The following is a 22695-nucleotide window of genomic DNA, read 5'->3' on the forward strand; positions in this document are numbered from 1 at the left end:
GTAGTTTTGTTAGAAAAATTTTAAAGTCTGATTATTCACAGCAATTAGAAAGACCAGAATGTCCAAGACTTTAAATAAAGTCATCTATTTTCCTAAGTACATACGGTTAGTAATTTTTACACTAAATTTTATTATGTAATAGTTTGTTGTCTTTGGCAAAGTACTAACTTAAAAACCTATGACTGTTAAAATTGAAAAAAACCTATTATATTAAAATTGAAGATATAATTGAATTCTCAATCAGTTGAACATATGTATACATATTGATGTACTAGTAAAGTGCTAAGTACTATCATGGATATTTTACAAACCTTATCCTCATCTCAAAACTATGTGAGTTAAATTTTATTATTCCCATTGTATAGATTAAGTGAGAAATTTGTGCTCTTAACTACTAGTTATTTTGTGCTCTTAACGACTAGTTATTGTGTTCCTCTAATTAACTGGATATTACCTATCTGTTTTAAGATATTTGGGATGGTAGAAGATATATGTTAAAGAGTTTAGGTAAAGTTAAGTGTTTAGATTAGATCACTATGCAATCCAAAATAGTATATCTGATATGCAGGTACATCTTGGCCATCTGTCTTTAAAGCACATAGGTAAAAGAGTAACTCTTGGTTACAAAAGTAAAATATTTTATTACCTTTTTACCCCTTGGCATCTATACTTACTATTAATATAAAATATCTCTTAAATTTGTGCTTTTAAAAACATGAAATGAAGTAAAGTAGAATAAATTGCATTGTTATGCAATTGACATCCTTAACATAGATAATACATACTGCATAGATCTTTATTTATTTGTGTCATTACCACATGCAGAAAACCTTTGTGAAAAATTAATAATATGCTATTCAAATCTCATGTGTATGTTCTGTAAAATAGGGTGTCTTAAACTTAGTTCTAATCTAAAAATTTTTACTGAAAACCATAATTATAGTAATCAAAGTTGCTTTCCTGTAAGTAAATTATTTTCAAAATACAGAATGGATACCAGGAAAACACAGTGGTCTATTGTCTTTCATATCTGCAATTTATTGACCCAAATAATCTAAATCAAGAGCTTAGAAAACATTTTTGCTGGTCTATGAAATAATTAACTGTGAAAGTCATGGTCTGAGACCCTTTTAAGATTTAGATTTTAAGTGCTTTCTTTTCTACTTGTCAAGTCTTGACATTTTATCCTTTGGAATTTAACAAGTGGAGATTAACCTCCTCCCGACAAACACAGTAGACAAATTATATTCATGCTAAATAATCAATACCATTAAAAGCTAGCTCCTTTGGATGGTCAAAATGTTGACCCTTCTGCCCCCAAAAAATATGTTTGCTCACCCACATAAGAACAAGACTCTATTTTCAGATGAAATACCATGTTTAAGTAATTTTTTAAATGAAATTTTCCAGTGGAAAAGCATTATAATAGCTCTTTCTAAGTAGTCTTAAGCACCTTAAATTCAGTATGTTTCAAACTCAACTGACCTCTACCCCCACTCTTTTCTCCTATAATATTTAAATTAATAAAGTAAAAATACTTCTTTGAAAATACTATTATTAATATATAGTTTAGTTGTTTATTTTATATTTTTATAACACATTTGTATAATGTACGTTATGTAAGCTCTTCAAGGGTACGACTTTTTCTCTGCATTAGTCACTGATAAATCTCAAGTTCCCAGAACAGTGACAGCACATAGTACATGTTCAGTTTTAATTGGTTCAATGAATAAGTGTCCCCCTCTACTAGAAGGTCCCTAAGGGCTGCAAATTTGTCTGACTGGCAAGTATATCTCTAGTGTCAGAGTAGACATTGAATAATAGATATCCTTAGGCAGATCAGCTGAATGGTAGATTGAGTACAATGGTACCAGTATTAAAATGCTGATAGTAGAAGCAAAATGGTATGAATACTCTGTGTTCTCTATCTCTGAGCAATATATCTACTTATAATGATCCATTTTACACAAGTTTGCCTGTTATACTCTGGTACTCGTGAAAATGAAAACTTGTTCAATGTTTGATGACTTACAATGACTGTTTACCTTTTGACTTGATTCTCCAGAAGACTAACTTAGCTTAAATGATGGCCATTGAGATAGGCAGGCTAAAAAAACATTGAGCTTTTCCGCTATGAAGTTTGCATATTCAATTATATTTATCATTTAGAAAATTTCTTTCAGATACAAATTTTAAATGATTGCTATAAAAACCTCTTAAAATGGCAACAATACTAAAAGTAGAAAAGTCTCCTTGAATGTAATGTTGAGGTCTCATCTAATTTTGTATGCATATAGCTGATGCGATGATGATTGCAGTCATTGTAAAAGTGGTAATAACTACAGCCGACTGAGCATGTGTTTATACAGTGATCTTTGAGGAGTTTAAAGCCTATGACTGTGACATGCTGTCTTCTAATCATGACTTAATTATAAGCTAATCCTGTATTCTCAGCTGTAATTCTGGGTCCAGGGCTGATATACTGTTTATTTTGTTGGTAAATATACAAAAGCACCTGGGTGGCTTACAGCTTGGAGAAAGAGCTGACACATGATTTGATTTATTTATCTCTATCACACTCACGACAAAAGATCTCTGCGTTTTCTCTCTAATCCTCATCCCATCTTTCTGCGTTGTATGTTTCCCTTCAGACATAACACAGTAAGCTCAGATTAATAAGGACATAGAGTCATATTTTAAGATAACATTGATTCTGGAGAACAACTGAGGATGCTATGTTTTTTCCCTTGAAGAATTGATAGGGTGGAATTCTAGAGGCACCATATGATGTCCTTCTGAAGAAAGTTCAGAGGGTCAGGAAACCCAGACTTAATACCCACAGGAAACCGCAAGAGTATGGATCTCCATCACCAGGGGGCCAGGTGACACTTGAAGGTTAATATAATATGATTTTTTGGACATGATTTTTCTTTGCTTTTACATTTTCACAGAAATGCTGTCCACTTCCATACTAAATTTCCATTATTGGTTTTTATCTTTCCCTTTAGGAATCACAAAGAGAAGACTTTGAGATGGGAATACATCTCAGAAAATGTCATGTTTGTAACGTGCTGATCTTCTGGATATTTCTACAAGGTACGCTGCTGCATAGCAATCAAGGATGTGGAGGACGCTCCTGCTGAGTTAAATTGTTTCCATGTGGGGGAAAGAAGTAAAAATTATAGTAATTTTGAGGGTCAGTAACACAACTCTTCTACATCATATGCTTGAGTGGAAATAGAGTATGTCAGCTGGATTTAACTACTTCTGGGTTCTTAAACCTATTTAATATCAGGGAGGTTCTTACCAGGCACTTGCAATCAATGGTATTTAACTAAAAAAAAAAAAGAAAATTAATAATGATGCACTTTATTTACAAGAGAATAGTTTGCTACTGATCTCTCTCATTGCTTACTATCAGAAGCTTCTGTTTACTGACAATAAATAATGCTGGTTATAGTGTTAATGAAATTTATGAAGTAACAATATAGAAAAAAAAGAGAGAGTTAAAACAATGTGTGTTTTTTTCTTTCTTTTTTCAGCTACCCAGACATGTGTTCAACCCAAATAGGGAGACATCTTCAGAAATTCTTCACAAGCACCCAAGAAATCATAAAACGAAGGTCCTATGATCTTTGTCTGTGAAACAAATTATGCTAAAACAGTTTCAGAAAGATTGGAGTAGAAAGCAAGCTCTGTCAGTAGAACTCTGGAATTGTGTGTTCCTTGTATTCCATGGATCTAGTCATTCCAAATAAAAAAAAAAAGTATTATGATAACGTGAGTTTGATAGCATCCTTTTTTGTGCAAATAAGTCCCATAGATAAACATATAATGAAAGTAACCATTACCATAGGAGAAAATTTCACACTGCAAGTTTATGGTCAATGTAACTGAATCCTCAGGAACAAAAGATCTGTAATCTGGGATTCAGAGCATCAAGCCACTCAAATGTTTTGTCATTTTTATTATCAAAATAAAAACTGGAGCACTATTTCGTTACTTACCAGAACAAACTTTTCTCATTTTCTCATCTTCACAGCTTTTCTCACCAATACTAACTCAGTGTATATATTTAACTAGTTTTAATTATCTCCATAGCCACTAATATAAATACAGAGGATAGCCCTGACCAGTGGATAGAGCGTCGGCCTGTAGACTGAAGGGTCCCAGGTTCGATTTCAGTCAAGAGCATGTACCTTGGTTGCGGGCATATCCCCAGTTGGGGATGTGCAGGAGGCAGCTGATAGATATTTCTAACTCTCTATTCCTCTCTCTTTCTATTTGTAAAAAATCAATAAAATATATATTTTTAAAAAAATAAAAAATAAATACAGAGGATAAATTTATAAGCTCAGGGTTTTGGTAATATTAGTCAAGTTTATACCAGATAAAAGACAATGTCATCAATTTCTGAGGTAAGCTGAGTAAGGTCATGATTAAGATTGTGGCAGAAGCCTGCCCATTGATTTAGGAATGGTGACTGTAGCCAAGATATCCCAAACACATGCTCCTACAATATATTTTATAAATACTTGCATTTGTTTAAAAATTAAAATCAAGGTACTTTATTTAGCAACCCATATTCTATTGAAAAATTTCTAAATTCTAAAAATAAGAGCTGATCTCCTTCATACACCCTTCTGCCTGCTTCATATATCTGTGTCCTCAGCCCTCCTTCAGATTCCATGTTTCTATGTCAAGAGGATGGACTGAAGGTTTCAGTGACCAACACCAGCTCAAGGCTTTTTTTTGTTTGTTTGTTTGTTTTGTTAACAATGTCCTCAGCTCTCCTTCTAAAGACTGAGAATTTAAACAGAATGTAAAGAACAAGACAGTTCTATTCACTCAAAAAGGGATTATATGTTCTAACACTAACTTATCAATATGCTTTGGGAGTATACACAATTACAGAAACATCTCTGTAGTTTTTCCTGGCTCACTGCATGCTCTCTACTTTGGTTTGATCAAAACTGACTTCCAGTAATATATAATTCCATATATTACTCCAGTTTCAGAGCATATAGTGACCCTTTGTTGTTCAGTGGATACAGTCCAAGGTCCTTGTATGAATTCTTCTTTGGCTTTACCTTGTGTCTTTTAATTCCTAACATTTAAAAATGACTTTATAGAGTTTGAATAAATAAACAATGAGAGAATCATAAAAGGTCTCTATGTTTGTTTGTTTTTGTAATTCATAAGATGTAAAGGCAGACAGTTTAGTTCAAATTCTGGTTTTCCACTTACTACTTATGTGGACTTGAAGACTATTGTGTGACCTTAACATTTCTGAACTCTAGTTCATTATTTCAGCTCTTATGAGGATAAAATTTATGTAAGAATAAATGTCAGTTGTCTTTTTTTTTCTGTTGGTGTCATCATTATGTTTCTTATACAGTAGTGTTCCACTCTCTTAGGACATCTCCCAAATGATTTCAATATAAGAAACATAATATTGGACTATGTTCAATAACACACCAAATATAAGAATTCACACCCATCCGTATATCCTATTAACATATTCTGACATAGAGTTTGGCCTACATAATTAGTTATTTGTTTAATGTATATAAGTTTTGTCTCCATAAGTATATTATAACTTTTTAAGGACAATAACTCAAATGTATGAACAAAAATAGAGGAGATGATGAAAACAACTGGCATATATATGTGGCTTTATGATAAGCCAAGGGCTTTTCATACTTATCTGATTTACTACTCAAAGATCCTTGTGAGGTGTGTAAGGTAGGTCTTATTTTTATTACCCTCATTTCTTATAAGAGTTTACTAGGAGCTTAGAGGAAATGTAGATTTTCTGCATATGGTTTAAAACCTTAATTTATGTCTTCTGGCCCTGAGGACTTCCACTACATCATATTGTCTTCTAAAGAATAAATATATGAGTAGGTATCTGGCTGATTGTGAGAATAAGTCCATTGGCTGTTGATTTATAAAGCCCGAGAGAGGTTTTTAAATACACACAATCTTTTCTTTATAGAGACTCACACCATGTGTCTTTTCAATGTCATCATCATCTATACTAAATAGTGCAATGAATAAAATTGCTCTAATTTAAAGGAAAGGGATTTTTTTACTTACTTGGGATTTTCAGACAGACCCTGAGTGAAGTTTTAACATGATTTCAAAGTTAATAACTGTGGTCAGGTAGTCCAAGAGTGCACCCCAGCTTTTCACCCCTTTGTATCATTTTCCTGAACCCCGGTGTTTGAATTTGATATCTCTGGCAAACACATTGTCTATGAGTAATGTTTTACCCTTGGAAACTTTTTTTTCTCATGACCCATTCTCAAGTATATTATTTTTCAATAGGCTCTGGGATTCAGCTTTCACTATTACATATAATTTCTACTTAATGGATTCTGTCTCTTCTCTTCCTGATTTTTCCCCCAAGTTAATTATTTGTAGTGACATTACAGTGAATAAAAAGTCTACAAGGTGAAAAGTAGAAAGAGCGCTCACAAATAAATGACTGACCTAATGATGGGTCTGAAATATATGCCTCATGAAGGTACAATACTCTTTACATTTATTTTACAAGGTCACAGGTAATGGTTCTGTGCTACTATAATCATATGGAGGGCACATGATATAACCCAAGAGAGAAGCAAATAGATCTGGGCACTGGAGATTGCTCATGTGAAAGAAAAGGTCAGAATACTGATGGGTCATTTAATGGATGGTTAAGCTTTCAGAACCAATGTGGTTCTATACAAAGAGACTGAGATTAATTTAGGTTTATTCATCCACCTTTGTGGCCAGTGATAAAGATGCAGATACAACTAATTTTATATTAATTCTTATTTGCTTTGTTTTGTTTTTTTCCTATTTAACTTACTGGTTGATCAGGCTTTCAGAACCAAGGTAGCTCTATTCAAATGATCTGGGATTATTTACTCACCTTTCTGGCAGGTGAAAAGGTTGCAAACACATCCAATCTTTATTGGTCATCAGCCCTCAATATGAAAAAGATTCTTCAGTAGGTTGTGACACATACTTTGCGAATGAATCCAAAATGTTCTTTTAATGTGATAATTGTTATTCCTTTTCATATGAATTAGTGGCTCTCATACTTTAATAAGCCTCAGAGTCACATGGAGAGCTAGTTAAAATACAGTTGTCTATGTCACTCCTCTCTGATTTAACAGGGGTGAATTTAGACTAGGGAATTGTATTTCTAACAAGTTCCCAGGTGACCAAGGCTGCTTGGTTGTGATTAGTATTAATCTAGCTTGTCTGTGTGTAATGTTTATCTAAGAAGAGGTATTAGTGTAGCATATTCTCATAGAGCCTTTATTATTAAAGCACAGTTTCACCTGGCTCACTCTCTCTGACTTGCAATTCCTGATACTCAGGGACAACCATGCCAATTTTTTACCTTTATTATGTTATACACTTCATATTTGCAGATAGTGTGTGTGTATTATTTTTCTCTAAGTAATTTGTTTTTGCCTTATCTATTCTTTTCCTATTATATAAATGTGTATTTAACAATATTACTCTTATCTTTTTCTCAACCCTCAGTGTAGTTATAGCAACAATTTTTGTTATCCAATATTTAGGTATGAGTATTCATATCTGAATCCAATTGCATGCTATAATCATCCTTCCCTTTTTGTAGGTTTTTCCCCTCCCTTTAACCTTATTAATAGCCTTACTTTTTATTTGCTTGAACTTTTACATACAGGGTTGGGCAAAAGTAGGTTTCCAGTTGTTCATATGGAAAATAATACATTAATTAATAAATAATAATGCAAGAATAAACTCTGTTTCCTATACTGACAACTGTAAATCTACTTTTGCCATACCCTGTATACAGCAGTAGTTTATCCTAATAGCTTTGGAAGCACTGTAACTCTTCTTTTAATGTGTGTTTGAAAATAAGGATTGTTTGTTTTCCTATTTTTGTTTTGTTTTTCTTTTATGAAGACCTTCCTTCTGTTTGTCCATTCAGGAGGGGACGATCACTAAGCTAGCTGCCCTTTTGCTGCCACCTTTCAATATTATATTTCTTTTGACACTGACTCTTTTGTTTCTTATTATTATTTATATATATTTTTGTTTAATTTACTAGATGATCAGGCTTTCAGAACCAAAGTAGTTCTATTCAACTGGACTGGGATTAATTATTTACTCACCTTTCTGGTGGGTGAAAAGTTTGCAAATACATCTAATCTTTATATGGTCATTAGCCCTCCCTGTGAATAAGATAATTCAGTAGGGCCCTAACTGGTTTGGCTCAGTAAATAGAACATTGCATTGGCCTGCAGACTGAAGGGTCCCAGGTTCGATTCTGGTCAAGGGCATGTAATTGGTTGCGGGCATATTCCCAGAAGGGGGTGTGCAGGAGGCAGCTGATTGATGTTTCTCTCTCATCAATGTTTCTAATTCTCTATCCCTCTTCCTTCCTCTCTATAAAAAAATCATTAAAATATATTTTAAAATAAAAGATAATTCAGTAGGTTTGGCACATGCTTTGCGAATAAGTAGGGTTCCTTTGACCTTCAATTTTCAAACTGCCTCTTAATTATTCTATGAATGCTATTCTATTTTCACTTTGTAAGAGCTGTTTCTTTTGCTAAGTGCTCATTTCTTTTTAAATTTCTATTTCTAATAGGAACTTTTTCTTAAAATGTTCTTTGAAGAAATTTAATTTAGATTTTGGGGGGAAGTTTTCTTCTCTGCCTTATATTGCCTTTGTTTCCTTAAAGTACCTTGGTTGCGGGCACATCCCCAGTAGGGGGTGTGCAAGACGCAGCTGATCGGCGTTTCTCTCACATAGATGTTTCTAAGTCTCTATCCCTCTCTCTTCCTCTCTGTAAAAAAAATCAATAAAATATATTTTAAAAAAACACACAAAAAAACAACAACATACTTCTCTCATTCCAACTCCAATCCTCTATGAGTGAGGAGCATAATGGTTGAGTCACAGAAATCACCTAGTGTAGTGGTCGGCAAACCATGGCTCGTGAGCCACATGTGGCTCTTTGGCCCCTTGAGTATAGTTCCACGTTAGAACCACTTCTTCAAAATAGACTCGCTCAGGCTGAAAACCGATTTCTGCACATGGGCCATGAAGTTTCAATCGCACTGTATGTGTGCGCCTGCACATGGTATTTTGTGGAAGAGCCATGCTCAAGGTGCCAAAGAGCTATATGTGGCTCATGAGCCACTGTTTGCCAACCACTGCTATAGCCAGATTTCACAAGGCAAAATAAGGGCATGGTTATGTCCTTGTGGGTTTTGAATCTACTCAACTACTTGCACCTGAACTCTATCAAGCCCACATCACTCAGGAACGTGGGGCCATGTGTTCTGACCGTAGGTTCAAGCTTACAACTATAGCCTCTGGCTATAATTGTGCTGGGAGGGCTCTGCCCTCCAAGCTGAGACTTGCACGTGGCAATGAGAGGACTGTTCCCTCTCATCCAAGTCTTGAACCTGTCCAAATATTGTAGCTTCTCTCCACACCTTTCCACACTAGAAGTTGCTCTAGCATGTAGCCTAGAGAGAGTAAGGTGTTGTTAGACTGAATATGTGACTGGCCCAGTTAAGGCCTCTACACAAATGTTAAATGGCAGCAGGTGCAGAGATCTACTTATCTCCCAGCTCCCCAAGACAAGGTTGGTAAGTATGCTCCCTTGCTTATTGAACCTGCCACCTACCAACCTGGAGTTGCCTGCTACTTGCTTTGGTCTATCCTTTGCCTGCCCGCTGTGTGTGTATGTGTGTGTGTGTGTGTGTGTGTGTGTGTGTGTGTGTGGTGAGGAAATGTTGGGGGAGGCAGTGTTTGAACCAACAATTTGTAAATTAGCCAGTAAATGTAATAAATGAGTCTTTGACCTTTATGTGGAGAGGGGTGGCCTTTTAGTTAGGTACTTGTGTGCTCCTACATGAGAGTGGGGACACCCTGAAAATGCCAAATGATGTAATGTGTATTTGAGGAACTGCATGTAGCTCTCATCAGCAAAGAAGGGAAGCACATGGCTGTGGGCAGTGGGCTTGCCTTGATTGTGGACAGTGTTTATCCGCCCATGCCCACCTAGAGGCTGAAGCTGGACAGAGAAAGTTGGAGGATGAGCTGAGATTAGAGGCAGACTTGTGTATACTGCTCTTCTAGCTTTAGGGCTAGAAGAAAAGGTAGGAGAGCAGGATAATATATTGAAGACTTTAGTGTGCTATTTTGTAAAGCTAAGACGGTGCAGCTGCCATGGATTAAAGTCCAAATGCTTGTGACAAAGCTTGAGTGGGAAGAGGTAAAATGAGGAGAAAGCGAGGATGATGAAGAGGAGGATGTTGTAGTGGTTGATCATGAAATGAACTTAACCATGAGTACTGTCTGACACACAATACAAAGGAAACCAAAAATAAAGTAACAACCCCAGCCCCCAATCCAGGAAAGGCTCATGATGAGAGAACACATTTCTGCTGAATTTATTGTTGTAAAAGGTCTGGTGAAAATAACCCAGAAGCAAATGTGGTTTGACACCATGGCTGTGTTGGTTGGTCTATGGAAAGTCTTAATACCTGAACAATAATTATGACTTGCCACACTTGCCACATTTCTCATGCCCTGTCTGCTCCATTAGAGCCTGGGAGATACAGTCCTATTGGGGGGTGGATAATTCCCACACCTGATTATAGGATGCAAGACAAAACGCCTCTATGTGAGGGCCAATGAAGGTGATCATTGACCTCATTTTGAGCTCAATACTCACTGATCCCCAGAAAGATAAAAATATGATGGACTGAGTGTTCTAGTTGTCAGAACAGATACTGGAGCCAACTGTAGACTAATACATAGTAACCCTCATTTCTGGCTCCCTCAGTGCCATTGATGTTATGGAATGAAACAAGAAGGTCAGGAAGGTCCCTTTGACACTAAAGATTAAACATTCTTCCCCAGGAGAAAAGGCTTTTCTCTCTCCAATAACAGGGATGATATTAGTATTTGATAGCCTACAAGGGCAAACTCTGCAAAACTCTATGGGTAAAATCTGCCTCCAAGTTAGAGTAATCAAGTCAGTATTGATGGATGGAAATACCAATTGGGAATCAGCAAATCTGCTCCCACAGAAAGTGGTAACAATAGAACAATATAAATTGCCCGGGGTGGCATAAGGAAATAGGAGAAAATAGCAAAGAACTACACCAAGTTGGTATGGTAGATCTTGCCTACAGTGTTTTCGGCTGCCCAGTGTGGTTAAAAAAGTCAGCTGGCTCATTCAGGATGACTGTGGATTGTCAAAAATTGAACAAGGTAGTTGCCCCTCATTCATGCATGTGTTCCCAAGAGTGCCATCATCTTAGATATCTTGGCTCCAATCCTAGGAGTGTATCATGTTGTGTTGGACTTAGCAAATGCTTTTTTCCCATATACCCCTGGCTTCTGAGTCACAAGATTATTTTGCCTTCACGTGGGAGAGAGAATAATGGACCTCTCCAGTGCTTCCCCAGGATTGCCTTCACAGCCCCACAATGTGTCAGGGATGGTAGCTCAAGATCTCTGTTCTCCTTTCCCACATCAGTAAAATGGGCCCATTATATTGGTGATACAGCACTAACATGAGGGCTGTCTCTACTGCAGGACACTTCAGATTTTGTTGGAACATCTGTGAGGAACAGGATAGTCAGTGAACCCACAGAAAATTCAAGGCCCAGGCTCTACTGTAAAGTTTTGGGGAGTCATTGGTTGAATAAGACCCAAGTTTTCCAAGAAGCTATAGTTGATAAGTTGCAAGCCTATCCAACCCCCAAGAATGGGAAAGAGGTACCAGCTTTTATAGACACTTTAGCACTTTGGAACTTTGGAACAGTGCCTCCATCCTTTTTACCACCCTGGGTGGTGGGGGGGGAAGCATATGTGGGACTTGGGATCAGAGCAGCTAGTTGCCTTTGAGAAGGCAAATACTAATGAAACATTAAAGCTCTGGGCATCTCCCAAGTAGGGCTTCCATTTAAATTAGAAGTGTCTGTGATTTTGGAAGGTATGGGTTGGGCTCTGGAGCAGAGATAACAGAAAGAGAGAATACCCCTAGGATTATGGTCCCAGTTCTGAAAGGAAGTAGGAACCCAAAATACCCCCCATACATCAGCAGCTCCTATCAGTGTGCACAATGCTTCTTCAGGTAGAGCCTCTCCCAAAGGTACAGCACATTAAGAATTTACTTCCTTTTCAAGGGTGGGTTCAGAATATGATTCATGAGCCCACTTCTGCCATGGCTCAGAAATCTCACACTGGCTTAAGTAACATGCTTGTTTGCAGTAGAGGAGCACCCTGTCCACCAGCCTACTGTCTGTAGACACTAGTCCTATAGAATGTATAGATATTCCAAATACTCTACCCATATACCTGTGGCAGCCTCTGTGGCCTAGGGAAGAAGTGTGAGAAATTTTGGCTGATAGTAGGTATATTTCCATTCTTTCAAAACAAGTGGATCTTTTATAAGCTAGGAAGATGGACTGACAGATACTTTTTCATTAGCAAAATAGTTGTATTGTTTCAAACTAAGATAGATCTAATAAGGGCAACTCCCCCACATGGACTGTAGTCTCTAATCAGTCTAACACTGACTATCCTATATAATAAAAACCTACTATGCAAATCAACCAAATGGCAGAACAACCCATTGCAATTCACACTGACCACCAGGAGGCAGACACTCAATGCAGAAGCTGCCTCCAACCCGCAGGCCCCAGGTCAGCCAAGGTGGGTACCAGTGGGAGCCTCCTGATCGCCCTGTTGATCACCCAGAAGAGGAAGCTAATAAGCAGCAATGGTGGAGGGGTGGTGCCAGTGAGTAGGCAGCATCAGTAGGACTTCTTTACCCCCCTGATTGCCCCACAGGTTGCCCCACAGATCGGCCCTGACCAGGCCTAGGGACCCTACCCATTCATGAATTTTGTGCACCAAGCTTCTAGTCTGGATATAAACAGGGATTAACTGAAGCAGGAAATAGGTTGAACTCAAATTGGTTTTGCTGGTGAGAATTCTTGAGCCAGGATGGTAATCCTTTGCACTGACAGTTGGACTGTTCTAAAGGAATTAACCCTATGGCTTGGCCAATTGGAAGCTGAGGGATGGATAATCATGAATAAGCCCTTGTAGGATCAGGATATGTGGAAAAAACATTTGAGTTTGTCTGCAAGAGCCTGAGGCAGTCCTTACCGTCTTCCAAATCCATGCTCACGAGGCATTCACACCTCTGGCAATCAAGAAGCTGATGTCTTCACTCAAGCATGCACCCCAGCAAAGGACTCTTCAAGAGATACAGCAGGTTTTGTGCACAGGAAGACTGGCCACTGAAGTGGCTGTGGGATGGAATGTGGCCAAGGATGCTGGATTGTCCTTGAAATGCAGTCACAAGGTTAATTTATTAACAGCATGTCTTGTGTGTTATAAGCAATGCACAAGATAATTGCCACAGGTGTCTGAGGCCATCCACAAAATTTCCCAGCAGGTGCTGGATTGGCAAATTATTTTATAGGCCCCTCCTTCTGTGTGATGGTCCTAAATATGCCCTATTGTGTGAGAAGACTGTGTCTGTCCTAATATAAACTTTCCTTATCATTGTGTAAAACAGACTGTCACCATTAAGGGGTAAGAGAAGCTGAGTTCCGTGTTTGGATACACTTGTGGAATAGACAGTGATTGGGGTCTCATTACAAAGGTCATGATGTGGCAGATTGTGCAAAGGAACATGACATTGAATGGAGATCCCATCTTACCTGTAACCAGCAAGCAACATGCTTGGTAGAAAGGGAAAATGGAATATTAAAGCAGTAGGTTAAATTACTAACAGATAAAACACCTTGGTTGGCTGGATTAAAGTGCTATCTCAGGCTTTAATACATTCGAATGATCAGCCAGCAGGGCCTGTGACCTATATGCCAGACTGGGGACTCTGCCAATACACTTCACACCTAAAAAGTTTGGGAGACAAAGAGAGTCATTGGCTCTCTTATTTGTGGATCAAGGAGCTATGCTGCTGAGAACACAAGTCCCACCTTGCCTGGGGAAAGACATTATCTACTGGAATTTGCAATGGGACATCCCACAGAGATGAGTGAGTTACTTTGTACCCCTGGGTGAGAGGGAACAACTCAATCCCAATATGTCTGCTGCGAACCAGACATATTAAAATGCATAATACCTGGAGTGAAACATGCACCATTGGAGAGAGAGGAGAAGCTGGGAGTCCTTATTGGCCCCTAATTATCTCTTCACCCAGACAGTGCTCCTCCTCCAGCCAACATGCACAGTATACATAGCTAGGTAATTTCCTAAAGCTGCTAACCTCCTTCCCCTCAAAGCCAGATGGGCATGTTCTGTTTTCCACCTGAATAATCATTCGGCCATCCTCTTTGTCCTGCCACTGCCTCATGAACTTTATATCACTCTAGAGGCCCTGTGCACGAGTTTGTGCACCAGTAGGGTCCCTGGGCCTTCCCTGAGGGATCAGGGCAAAACTGTCTCTCTGACATCCCCCAAGGGATCTCGGATTGCTAGAGGGTGCAGGCCAGGCAGAGGGACCCGGGGAGGGATGTTGGAGGTTGGCCAGCTGGGGAGGAATTATGGGAGGGCTCCAGGATGTTTCCAGCGTATCTTGCTCAGTCCCAATCAGCTGAACCCCAGCAGCAAGCTAATCTACCAGTTAAAGTGTCTGTCCCCTAGTGGTCAGTGCACTTCATAGAGAATGGTTGAGCAGCCTTAGCATATGATTAACATATATACTTTGATTGGTTGAAAAGCTGACAAGACACTTAGCATATCAGGCTCTTATCATATAGGATAGAGGTCCTTATAGAATTCACACAGCAAGCCTTGAATAGTGGCCAACAGTCTGTCTTTTCTGAATACTGATTTAAATGTCTCTAATGACAAAAACTGTCCTCCAAAATAGATATCTATGGACATGAATACTGCCTTGCAAGGAAGCACCTGTGCCATTATCTAAAGATAATGTTTTGTGTTCAGATATAATGACTCTGCTAATGTGTCATCTTTTTTTAAAAATATATATTTTATTGATTTTTTTACAGAGAGGAAGGGAGAGAGATACAGAGCCAGAAATGTCGATGAGAGAGAAACATCAACCAGCTGCCTCTTGCACACCCCTTACCAGGGATGTGCCCACAACCAATGTACATGCCCTTGACCGGAATCAAACCTGGTACCCTTCAGTCCGCAGACCGATGCTCTACCACTGAGCCAAACCGGTTTCGGCTAATGTGTCATCTTTATTAATTCATATGAGGACACAAGTAAATAAATGTTCACCAGTCTACATGACTTAGTAAAGCAATGATTCTGATCGTGGGGCTCTTGGTAGAAAAAAATGTTACTTATTAGGGGAAGTATTATCTTAACCTGTGTTTATCTGGCATGTTTCTAAAATCTCGTGGAGGCATGTGCCTCCAGTGCAGCCAGATAGCTGCCAAACGAGCCATCTCAATGCTAATAAAACACCTTGCTGACCACTCAAGGCCAACTGAGGGAGAGGGGGCATGGAAAATTGTAAGAGCCAGTGGAGGGGTGGAATGTTGGAGGGAGCCATTAAGAGGATGTGATCACTGGTTTTCCCATGACCTTTACCCTGGGCATTCAGAGGCTCTTCACCCCCTTTCCCTTGATCTTGGAATGTATGCCCTGCCCACCATTCCTACAATGTTTTCAAGGAGGTAGCCTTGAGTGTATGTTTTGTTGGACCACCTGGACTGAATTCCTTACTGAGCCAGTTAAAGCCTCTCTATAGGTTAAGATTCTGGCCAGCAGGTGCTGAGACCTACTCATCTCACAGTACAGACTCAGGCAAATCTTGTATGTAGTTGCCTTGCTTATTAAACCTGCTGCCTACCAACCTGGAGTGGTCTGTGTCTTTCGTCAGTCTCTCCCTTCCTTCTGTGTAAAGGGACCGGTGTGCCAAATAATATGTAACCAGACAGATCTTTGCATATTTGGATTTTTCACAACTGTTTCTCCATTTCATGTCAAAACTTATTTTGAAACTATTTTAATCTGAAAGTGATGTATATAAATTGGTATTATCTAAATCAATGTGAAAGATTTTCTTATTGCTGAGTACTTACCATTGTAAATGTGTGGCTGAGAGAAAACATGGATTTTATATTCTAAAGTTATCTGATTATTTAAAACTTCAGATTTCTAGCTGAGTTTTATTATAAAATCAATTATGAAAAAAATGCACGACATTTTTTTCTAGTGTTTGCTTCTATACCCCAATTTCCTTCTATTTTTACTTTTCTTTCTATTTTTACTTTAATCTTTTCTGTTAATTTTGTTATAGCTTTTCTTTCTTTATATCTTCTTTTAAAATTTTTTCTTGTTTTTATATATTCCTCATTTTACATAAACTCATCATTATCCTTTATGTTTGTTTAATCCTGTTTTTCCTGAACTCACCACTCTTATAAACAAATTATTGAAATATATAGGGTTTGGATAATCTTTTATCTGATTTTAACTACATTGGTTTTCTTTATTAGCTCCATTTCCTTCTTTCAAAAGTAAATGGATTCTTATAATCTATAAATATGGACTGAAGGTAGATAATTTTTATAAGCACAATAGTTGCACTATTTCAAACTAGTAAGGTACTTCATTTGCCTTGAAAAGCCTCATAGAATAAAATTTCATCGCTGAAATTATTATTTGGTTTTACCTAAATGGAAATGAAAAAATCTTTCTTTGACTTCTTTGGTAGATATATTACTTATTTTAAACATAAACCAAATAAAAAGGAAATGATATGTGAATATGAAAACATTTTTATTTATTTTTTTACTATTAAGACTGGTTAAAATAACATTTATTTAAAACATTTTTCTTATTTCCAAAAATAAACACCATAAAAATAGTAGCTTTAGCAATATACACAGAAATACTTTTCAAGTTGACATTAGAACATACTGGGTTTTACCAAAGCATAAAACATATGTTGTGACTGCATTTGTTGAATGGTGATAGTTTTCAACTGTAAGCATTGCCGGGTAACATACTTTACTAGAAGTCCAGATAGGAGGCAGTATTTACTAGTTTTTAAGACCACAATTTTGGTCTTAACAGAATGGGTCCAAGTTCTGACTTTGCCACTGTGGTTTAATTCAAGTTATTTCAGTTCTCTGAGCCTTGAGTTTAATAGGCAGAAAAAAATGGAGATTTGCAACCAAAGACTATCATAAAGATTGAACAATCTTCAATATACAGAATATTTAACATAGTATCTGGCACATAGTGAGCCTTCAAAGAATGGTTGCTAATGTTATTATGAGGCCATTCAAATACACTTGATCAAAATTTGTGAAACCATACAAATCACAAACAAAATTCCATTTCATACCCAAATTGGTAGCATTACTAGTATTTACACTTAGGAAAGTGAAAACAGCTAGGCTTTTATGATCATGGAAGGTGATATGCTGAATTATTACCAAAGTCTCTGGATAAAATAAAATAGGAAAGGGTAGAAGTTGTGGTTGACACATGAAACCAGAAACACCAATCAGAAAGGATATATGCATCCCTATGTTCATATCAACACAATTTACAATAGCTAAGATTTGGAAACAACCTAAGTGCCCATTAGCCAATGAGTCAATTAAAAAAACTGTGGTATGCTGAAACCGGTTTGGCTCAATGGTAGAGCGTCAGCCTGTGGACTGAAAGGTCCCGGGTTCGATTCCGGTCGAGGGCATGTACCTTGGTTGCAGGCACATCCCCAGTGGGTGTGTGCAGGAGGCAGCTGGTTAAGGTTTCTCTCTCATGGACATTTCTAGCTCTCTATCTCTCTCCCTTCCTCTCTGTAAAAAATCAATAAAATATATTTTAAAAAATTAAAACACACACACACACACACACACACAAAAAAAAAAAAAAAAACAAAAAAAACAAACAAAAAAACAAACAAAAAAAACCTGTGGTACATCTACACAATGGAATACTACATTGCTATAAAAAAGGAAAAAAATTACCATTTGCAACAGCATGGGTGGAATTGGAGAGCATCATGCCAAGTTAAATAAGCCGGTCAAAGAAAGATAAATATCACATGATCTCACTCATATGTTGTTCATCAACATAATTTGATGAACAAGAATAGATCCAGAGACAAATGACAGGGAAGGGGGTTTAGAAAAAAACCAAAGGACTTGTATGCATGCATATTAGCGTAACCAATGGACACAGACACTGAGGTTGTGGGGGCTTGCCTGGGGTGAGAATGGCTAGGCGGGGTGTATGTGTTAAGCATGGGGAAAGGAGACATATGTAAAACTTAATAAATTAAAAAAGAAAAGAAGCTGAAACAGGGTTTTAAAATGTATATTAATCTGGTCACTAGCAATAGTTTGTTGTTCAGTATACTTGGAAGAAACACTTATTCAACAAATATTCTTTGATTGCCTATTATGTTCCTGGCTGTGTTTACCTACCATGCAAAAAGAAATACCTCCTTTTTATGCTCTGAATACTTTCCTTTTCCACAGACATTTCCACTGGGCCTGGGAGATGGGCAATTCTATGCATGGACAGATGGTTTGAGAAGAAAAGACTGGCATGACTATGAAAGCATTCAGAAAGAGGCTATGCGCTCAGGTATGGAGTCCAGTGTAAGCCAAAGTGCTACTTCACTTACTGCAGTGTCTCATTTGTCACTGAAAGGATCTCTAATTAGCATTTCTTCTGCACAGAGTAAGGTATGTCTCATGGGTCAGAGATGGAACAATTACAAATTTCAGAGAGAAAACAAATAATAAATAGCCCTTACAATATTAACTGAAGAAAGCATTAAAGTTTTCAGAAATCTATAGTAATTTGTATTACCCAACTGCTTTTTAATACCTTCTGGGGTTATCTTTGGATTTATCAATAAGACTTGACTTAATAAACATATATCTTGAATTAGATTGACTCACAGGTCAGGTATGTTTAAGTGGCAATACAAAATATTAAAGGTACATATTCTAGACACTGGCAGGGATTGAGATTGGCAATGCTTGGACAAACAGACAGGAAGTTAAATGTAGTCAAGTAGGTCTATACATGTGTAGCAGAATTCTAGACTTAGATGAGAGATAGAGGAAACATTTTGCTTGTTGGAAAACTTAACAGGAAAAAACAAGATTTTCTAGAGGACTGAAAAATTAAGTTGCTGGAAACAGGGATTCAGAAAGCCAAATATCAATAAGTAGAAATTGATGAAAGTGAATAACAAATAATAGGAAGGCCATGTTCTATTATTTGACCAAAGGAGCTCTAGTTTTTTGTGTTATTTTCATAGTGAAGATGTCACAGAAATAAAGCTATTGTTGTTTGGTAAAGACATCTGGGCAACCCCGAGATGCTGCATCCCAGGTAATTCGCCACAATGTAAGGTCCTACTGGTTAATCTGCCTCATAGTTAATCCTGTCAGGAAAGCTGGAGTGATGGTTCTTAAACAGTTTTGAAATTGTTCGGGGCTGTGAAATGTTTTGAGCTCTGGGTCAGGTGTGGGTGATATAATTATAGAATGCTTTAATTTTCTTCTTTCATTCCTTTCCCCAATTCATGCCCCTTTAACCTCCCTCTCCCCATCTTCATTAAAGCTGCTCTCTCTTCCCAAAGTTGTTCTTCACTTCTTAGAGACTCTTTCTATTCCAGGTTTCATTGTCTTTCCACCTTGGCCATTACCCTATGAGCAATCATGGGGTCATGGCCCAGCATCCATACTTTTGGAGCCCTCTTTTTTTTTTTTTTTTCCTCCTTTTGCTTAATCAGCTCTATATTAATCCAACAGTCTGTCCCCCTTACTAACCACCGAATGCTGAAAAGTTTTGGAGATGTTTGTATAATCAAACTAACTGAAGTTGCCAAGTATAAATAATAATAATAATAATAATAATAATAATAATAGAATAAACTAATATTAATTGAATAGATGTTTTGTACTAGTGTTTTACATACAGGTTTTATTTAAAATTCATAATAACTGTAATAAAAAAAAAGGTTTTAAGATATTCAATTAGTTTAAAAAGCACAAAGTCTTAAGAATGTATCCATTAGCCAAAACCGGTTTGGCTCAGTGGATAGAGCATTGGACTGTGGACTGAAAGGTCCCAGGTTCAATTCCGGTCAAGGGCATGTACCTTGGTTGCGGGCATTGGGAGTGTGCAGGATGCAGCTGGTCGATGATTCTCTGTCATTGATATTTCTAGCTATCTATCCCTCTCTCTTCCTCTCTGTAAAAAATCAATAAAATATATATATTTTTTTAAAAAAGAATGTATTCATTAAATGTTATCCAAAGTCAAACAGCCAATAATTTGTAGTGCTAGATTAAAGGTCAAGTCTTATCTTGCTCCATTATGTCCCACAGTCTGACCTTGAATAATATCTGGGAAACATGAAGTAATGACAAGGTCACATATGAAAGACACTGTGGGATCAGATACTGGCTTTTCCAAACATGAGTTGGGTTACATGGCAAAGCAATTTTTCTGTTTTATACTCTCCCATCCAGAATTGCTGTGAGGATTAAAGATAATCTGCCTTAAGTAATTGGCCAATTATTTGGACATATAAACTCAACTAATGATAACTGTCATTGTTAATTCATCAAAATTACTTTCATTTGACTGGTTTGCTTGTGTCGATGAGTTTTGGATATAAAATTCAGAACATCACATTTATTTCCATTTCATATTATCCTTTCTGCCTCCTGTATGAACATGTCTTTTATATTCTATTCTCATTTGAGCCAAGGGAAATTGACCTCAAAGAAAATTGTTAATCTAATAAATTTTCTAAAATACAAATTTTCTGCAGAATTAAAAATCTGTAAATATTAATAAGTTATATAATTCACTGGAAGATATAAGTACAATAAACTATAGTTCATCTTTCTTTAAATATTATGAAATAAATAATAAATAAAGAAGTAAACACACAAAAATACACATGCAGGTACAGAGTGAAAATAATCCTCCTTGTTCTCAATATCCAGGTCCAGAAAAAGGATCATTTGTGCAGTTCTGTTCCCTCCAAATCTTGAAGTTTTTGTTTACTCTTATTTTTCTTCATAGTATTTTTTACGGTCTACATATTTAGCCCTAAATAAATATGGTTGCATTTTGCATGTAGTTGAACTTAATCTGAAAATAGACTTATTCTGTATGATTTTTTTTTTACTCAAAATCATTTTTTAGATTCATCTATGTCAATGTATAGAATTCTAATTGATTCATTGTTACTGTCATTTTATTTTTTATAATATTCTTCTCTTTATAAACATTTGGGGAGTTCCCAGATTTTGCTTATTCTATATAGTAAAACTCTAATATGCAAATCAACCAAACGGCGGAACAACCAGTTGCTATGCTGTGCACTGACCACCAGAGTGCAGATACTCAATGCAGGAGCTCAGCCAGAATTCGGGCTCACAGCTGGAGAGCACAGCAGAGGTGGCGGAGCCTCTCCCACCTCTGAGGCAGCGCTAAGGAGCAGCCCACCTGACTGAGTGGCACTCCCATAGGAGGAGAGCTGCTCATTCAGAAGCTGGGCTCACAGCTGCTGAGCACAGTGGTGCTAAGGACCTGACTGTAGCGGGATGTCCACCAGTTGGTTTAGGTCCATTCCCCACAGGGCCTAAGCCATGAGAAGGTGCAGGCCAGGCTGAGGAAATGCATCCCCCCCTCCCCCAGTGCATGAAAGTCATGCACCAGGCCTCTAGTTATATATACACTGAGTGGCCAGATTATTATGATCTCTAAACGCAAACGCATAATAATCTGGCTACTCAGTGTATATCCTATATAATAAAAGGCTAATATGCAAATTGCCCCCTCGACCAGGAGTTTGACCAGCACGCAGGCCATGTTCTCTCCCCCTGGCCAGGCTGGCTGGACCCCATCCATGCACTAGTTCATGCATCAGGCCTCTAATATATATATTTATAGTTCAGAGATCATAATAATCTGGTTACTCAATATATATATCCCTTGGGGGATGTCCACCTGCTGGGTTAGGCTCACTCTCTCTCCCTGGGGGTTTGGGCCTAAGCTGGCAGTCAGACATCCCTCTTGCAGACTGGGACTCTTGCAGTCTGAGACCTCTTGCTCCTTACCACCCACTACCACTGTGCTCGCCAGCCATGAGTCCTGCTTCTGGCTGAGTGGTGCTCCCCCTGTAGGAGCACACTGACCACCAGGAGGCAGCTCCTGCATGAGCGTCTGCCCCCCTGGTGGTTAGTGCACATTATAATGACCAGTTATTCCGACTTTCAGTTGATTTGTATATTAGGCTTTTATTATATAAGATGTTGTTATAAGTATTCATGTACATGGTTCTAGAGTAGAGACAATTTTTTCTTAGAGTACATACAAAATAGTAGATTTTGTAAATCTAAGAAATGCACATTTCAGGTATATCATATAGTCCATGACACACAGTTTTCCAAAGTTGGTATACTGATTTTACTGTAATTAATAATGGATGGAATTCCTACTGATCTACATCTCTATGAACACTTAATAGTGTCTGACTTTTTCCTCTAATTTGCTGCTCCACTATAATGCCTCATTGTGACTTAAATTTTCATTTTATTAATTTTTAATATAGTTTATTTTATTTTTTGTGCTTCTGAGATGTTGGTGCCTTCTTTTTGGTAAAATTCCTATTTCTA

The 22695-nt window shown here is 37.5% G+C and overlaps 1 protein-coding gene across 1 annotated transcript in view; it reads left to right on the forward strand.

Moving 5' to 3' along the window:
- GALNTL6 (polypeptide N-acetylgalactosaminyltransferase like 6) overlaps positions 1-22695 on the forward strand; it is an 875965-nt gene that overhangs the window by 286342 nt on the left and 566928 nt on the right. Inside the window, exon 3 of the mRNA XM_036424387.2 lies at positions 18523-18631. Within this exon, the coding sequence (XP_036280280.1) occupies positions 18523-18631 (109 nt within the window). The remainder of the gene's footprint in view (positions 1-18522; positions 18632-22695) is intronic.

Source organism: Pipistrellus kuhlii, unplaced genomic scaffold (assembly GCF_014108245.1).
Source record: "Pipistrellus kuhlii isolate mPipKuh1 unplaced genomic scaffold, mPipKuh1.p scaffold_m20_p_8, whole genome shotgun sequence".
Lineage (NCBI taxonomy): Eukaryota > Metazoa > Chordata > Mammalia > Chiroptera > Vespertilionidae > Pipistrellus > Pipistrellus kuhlii.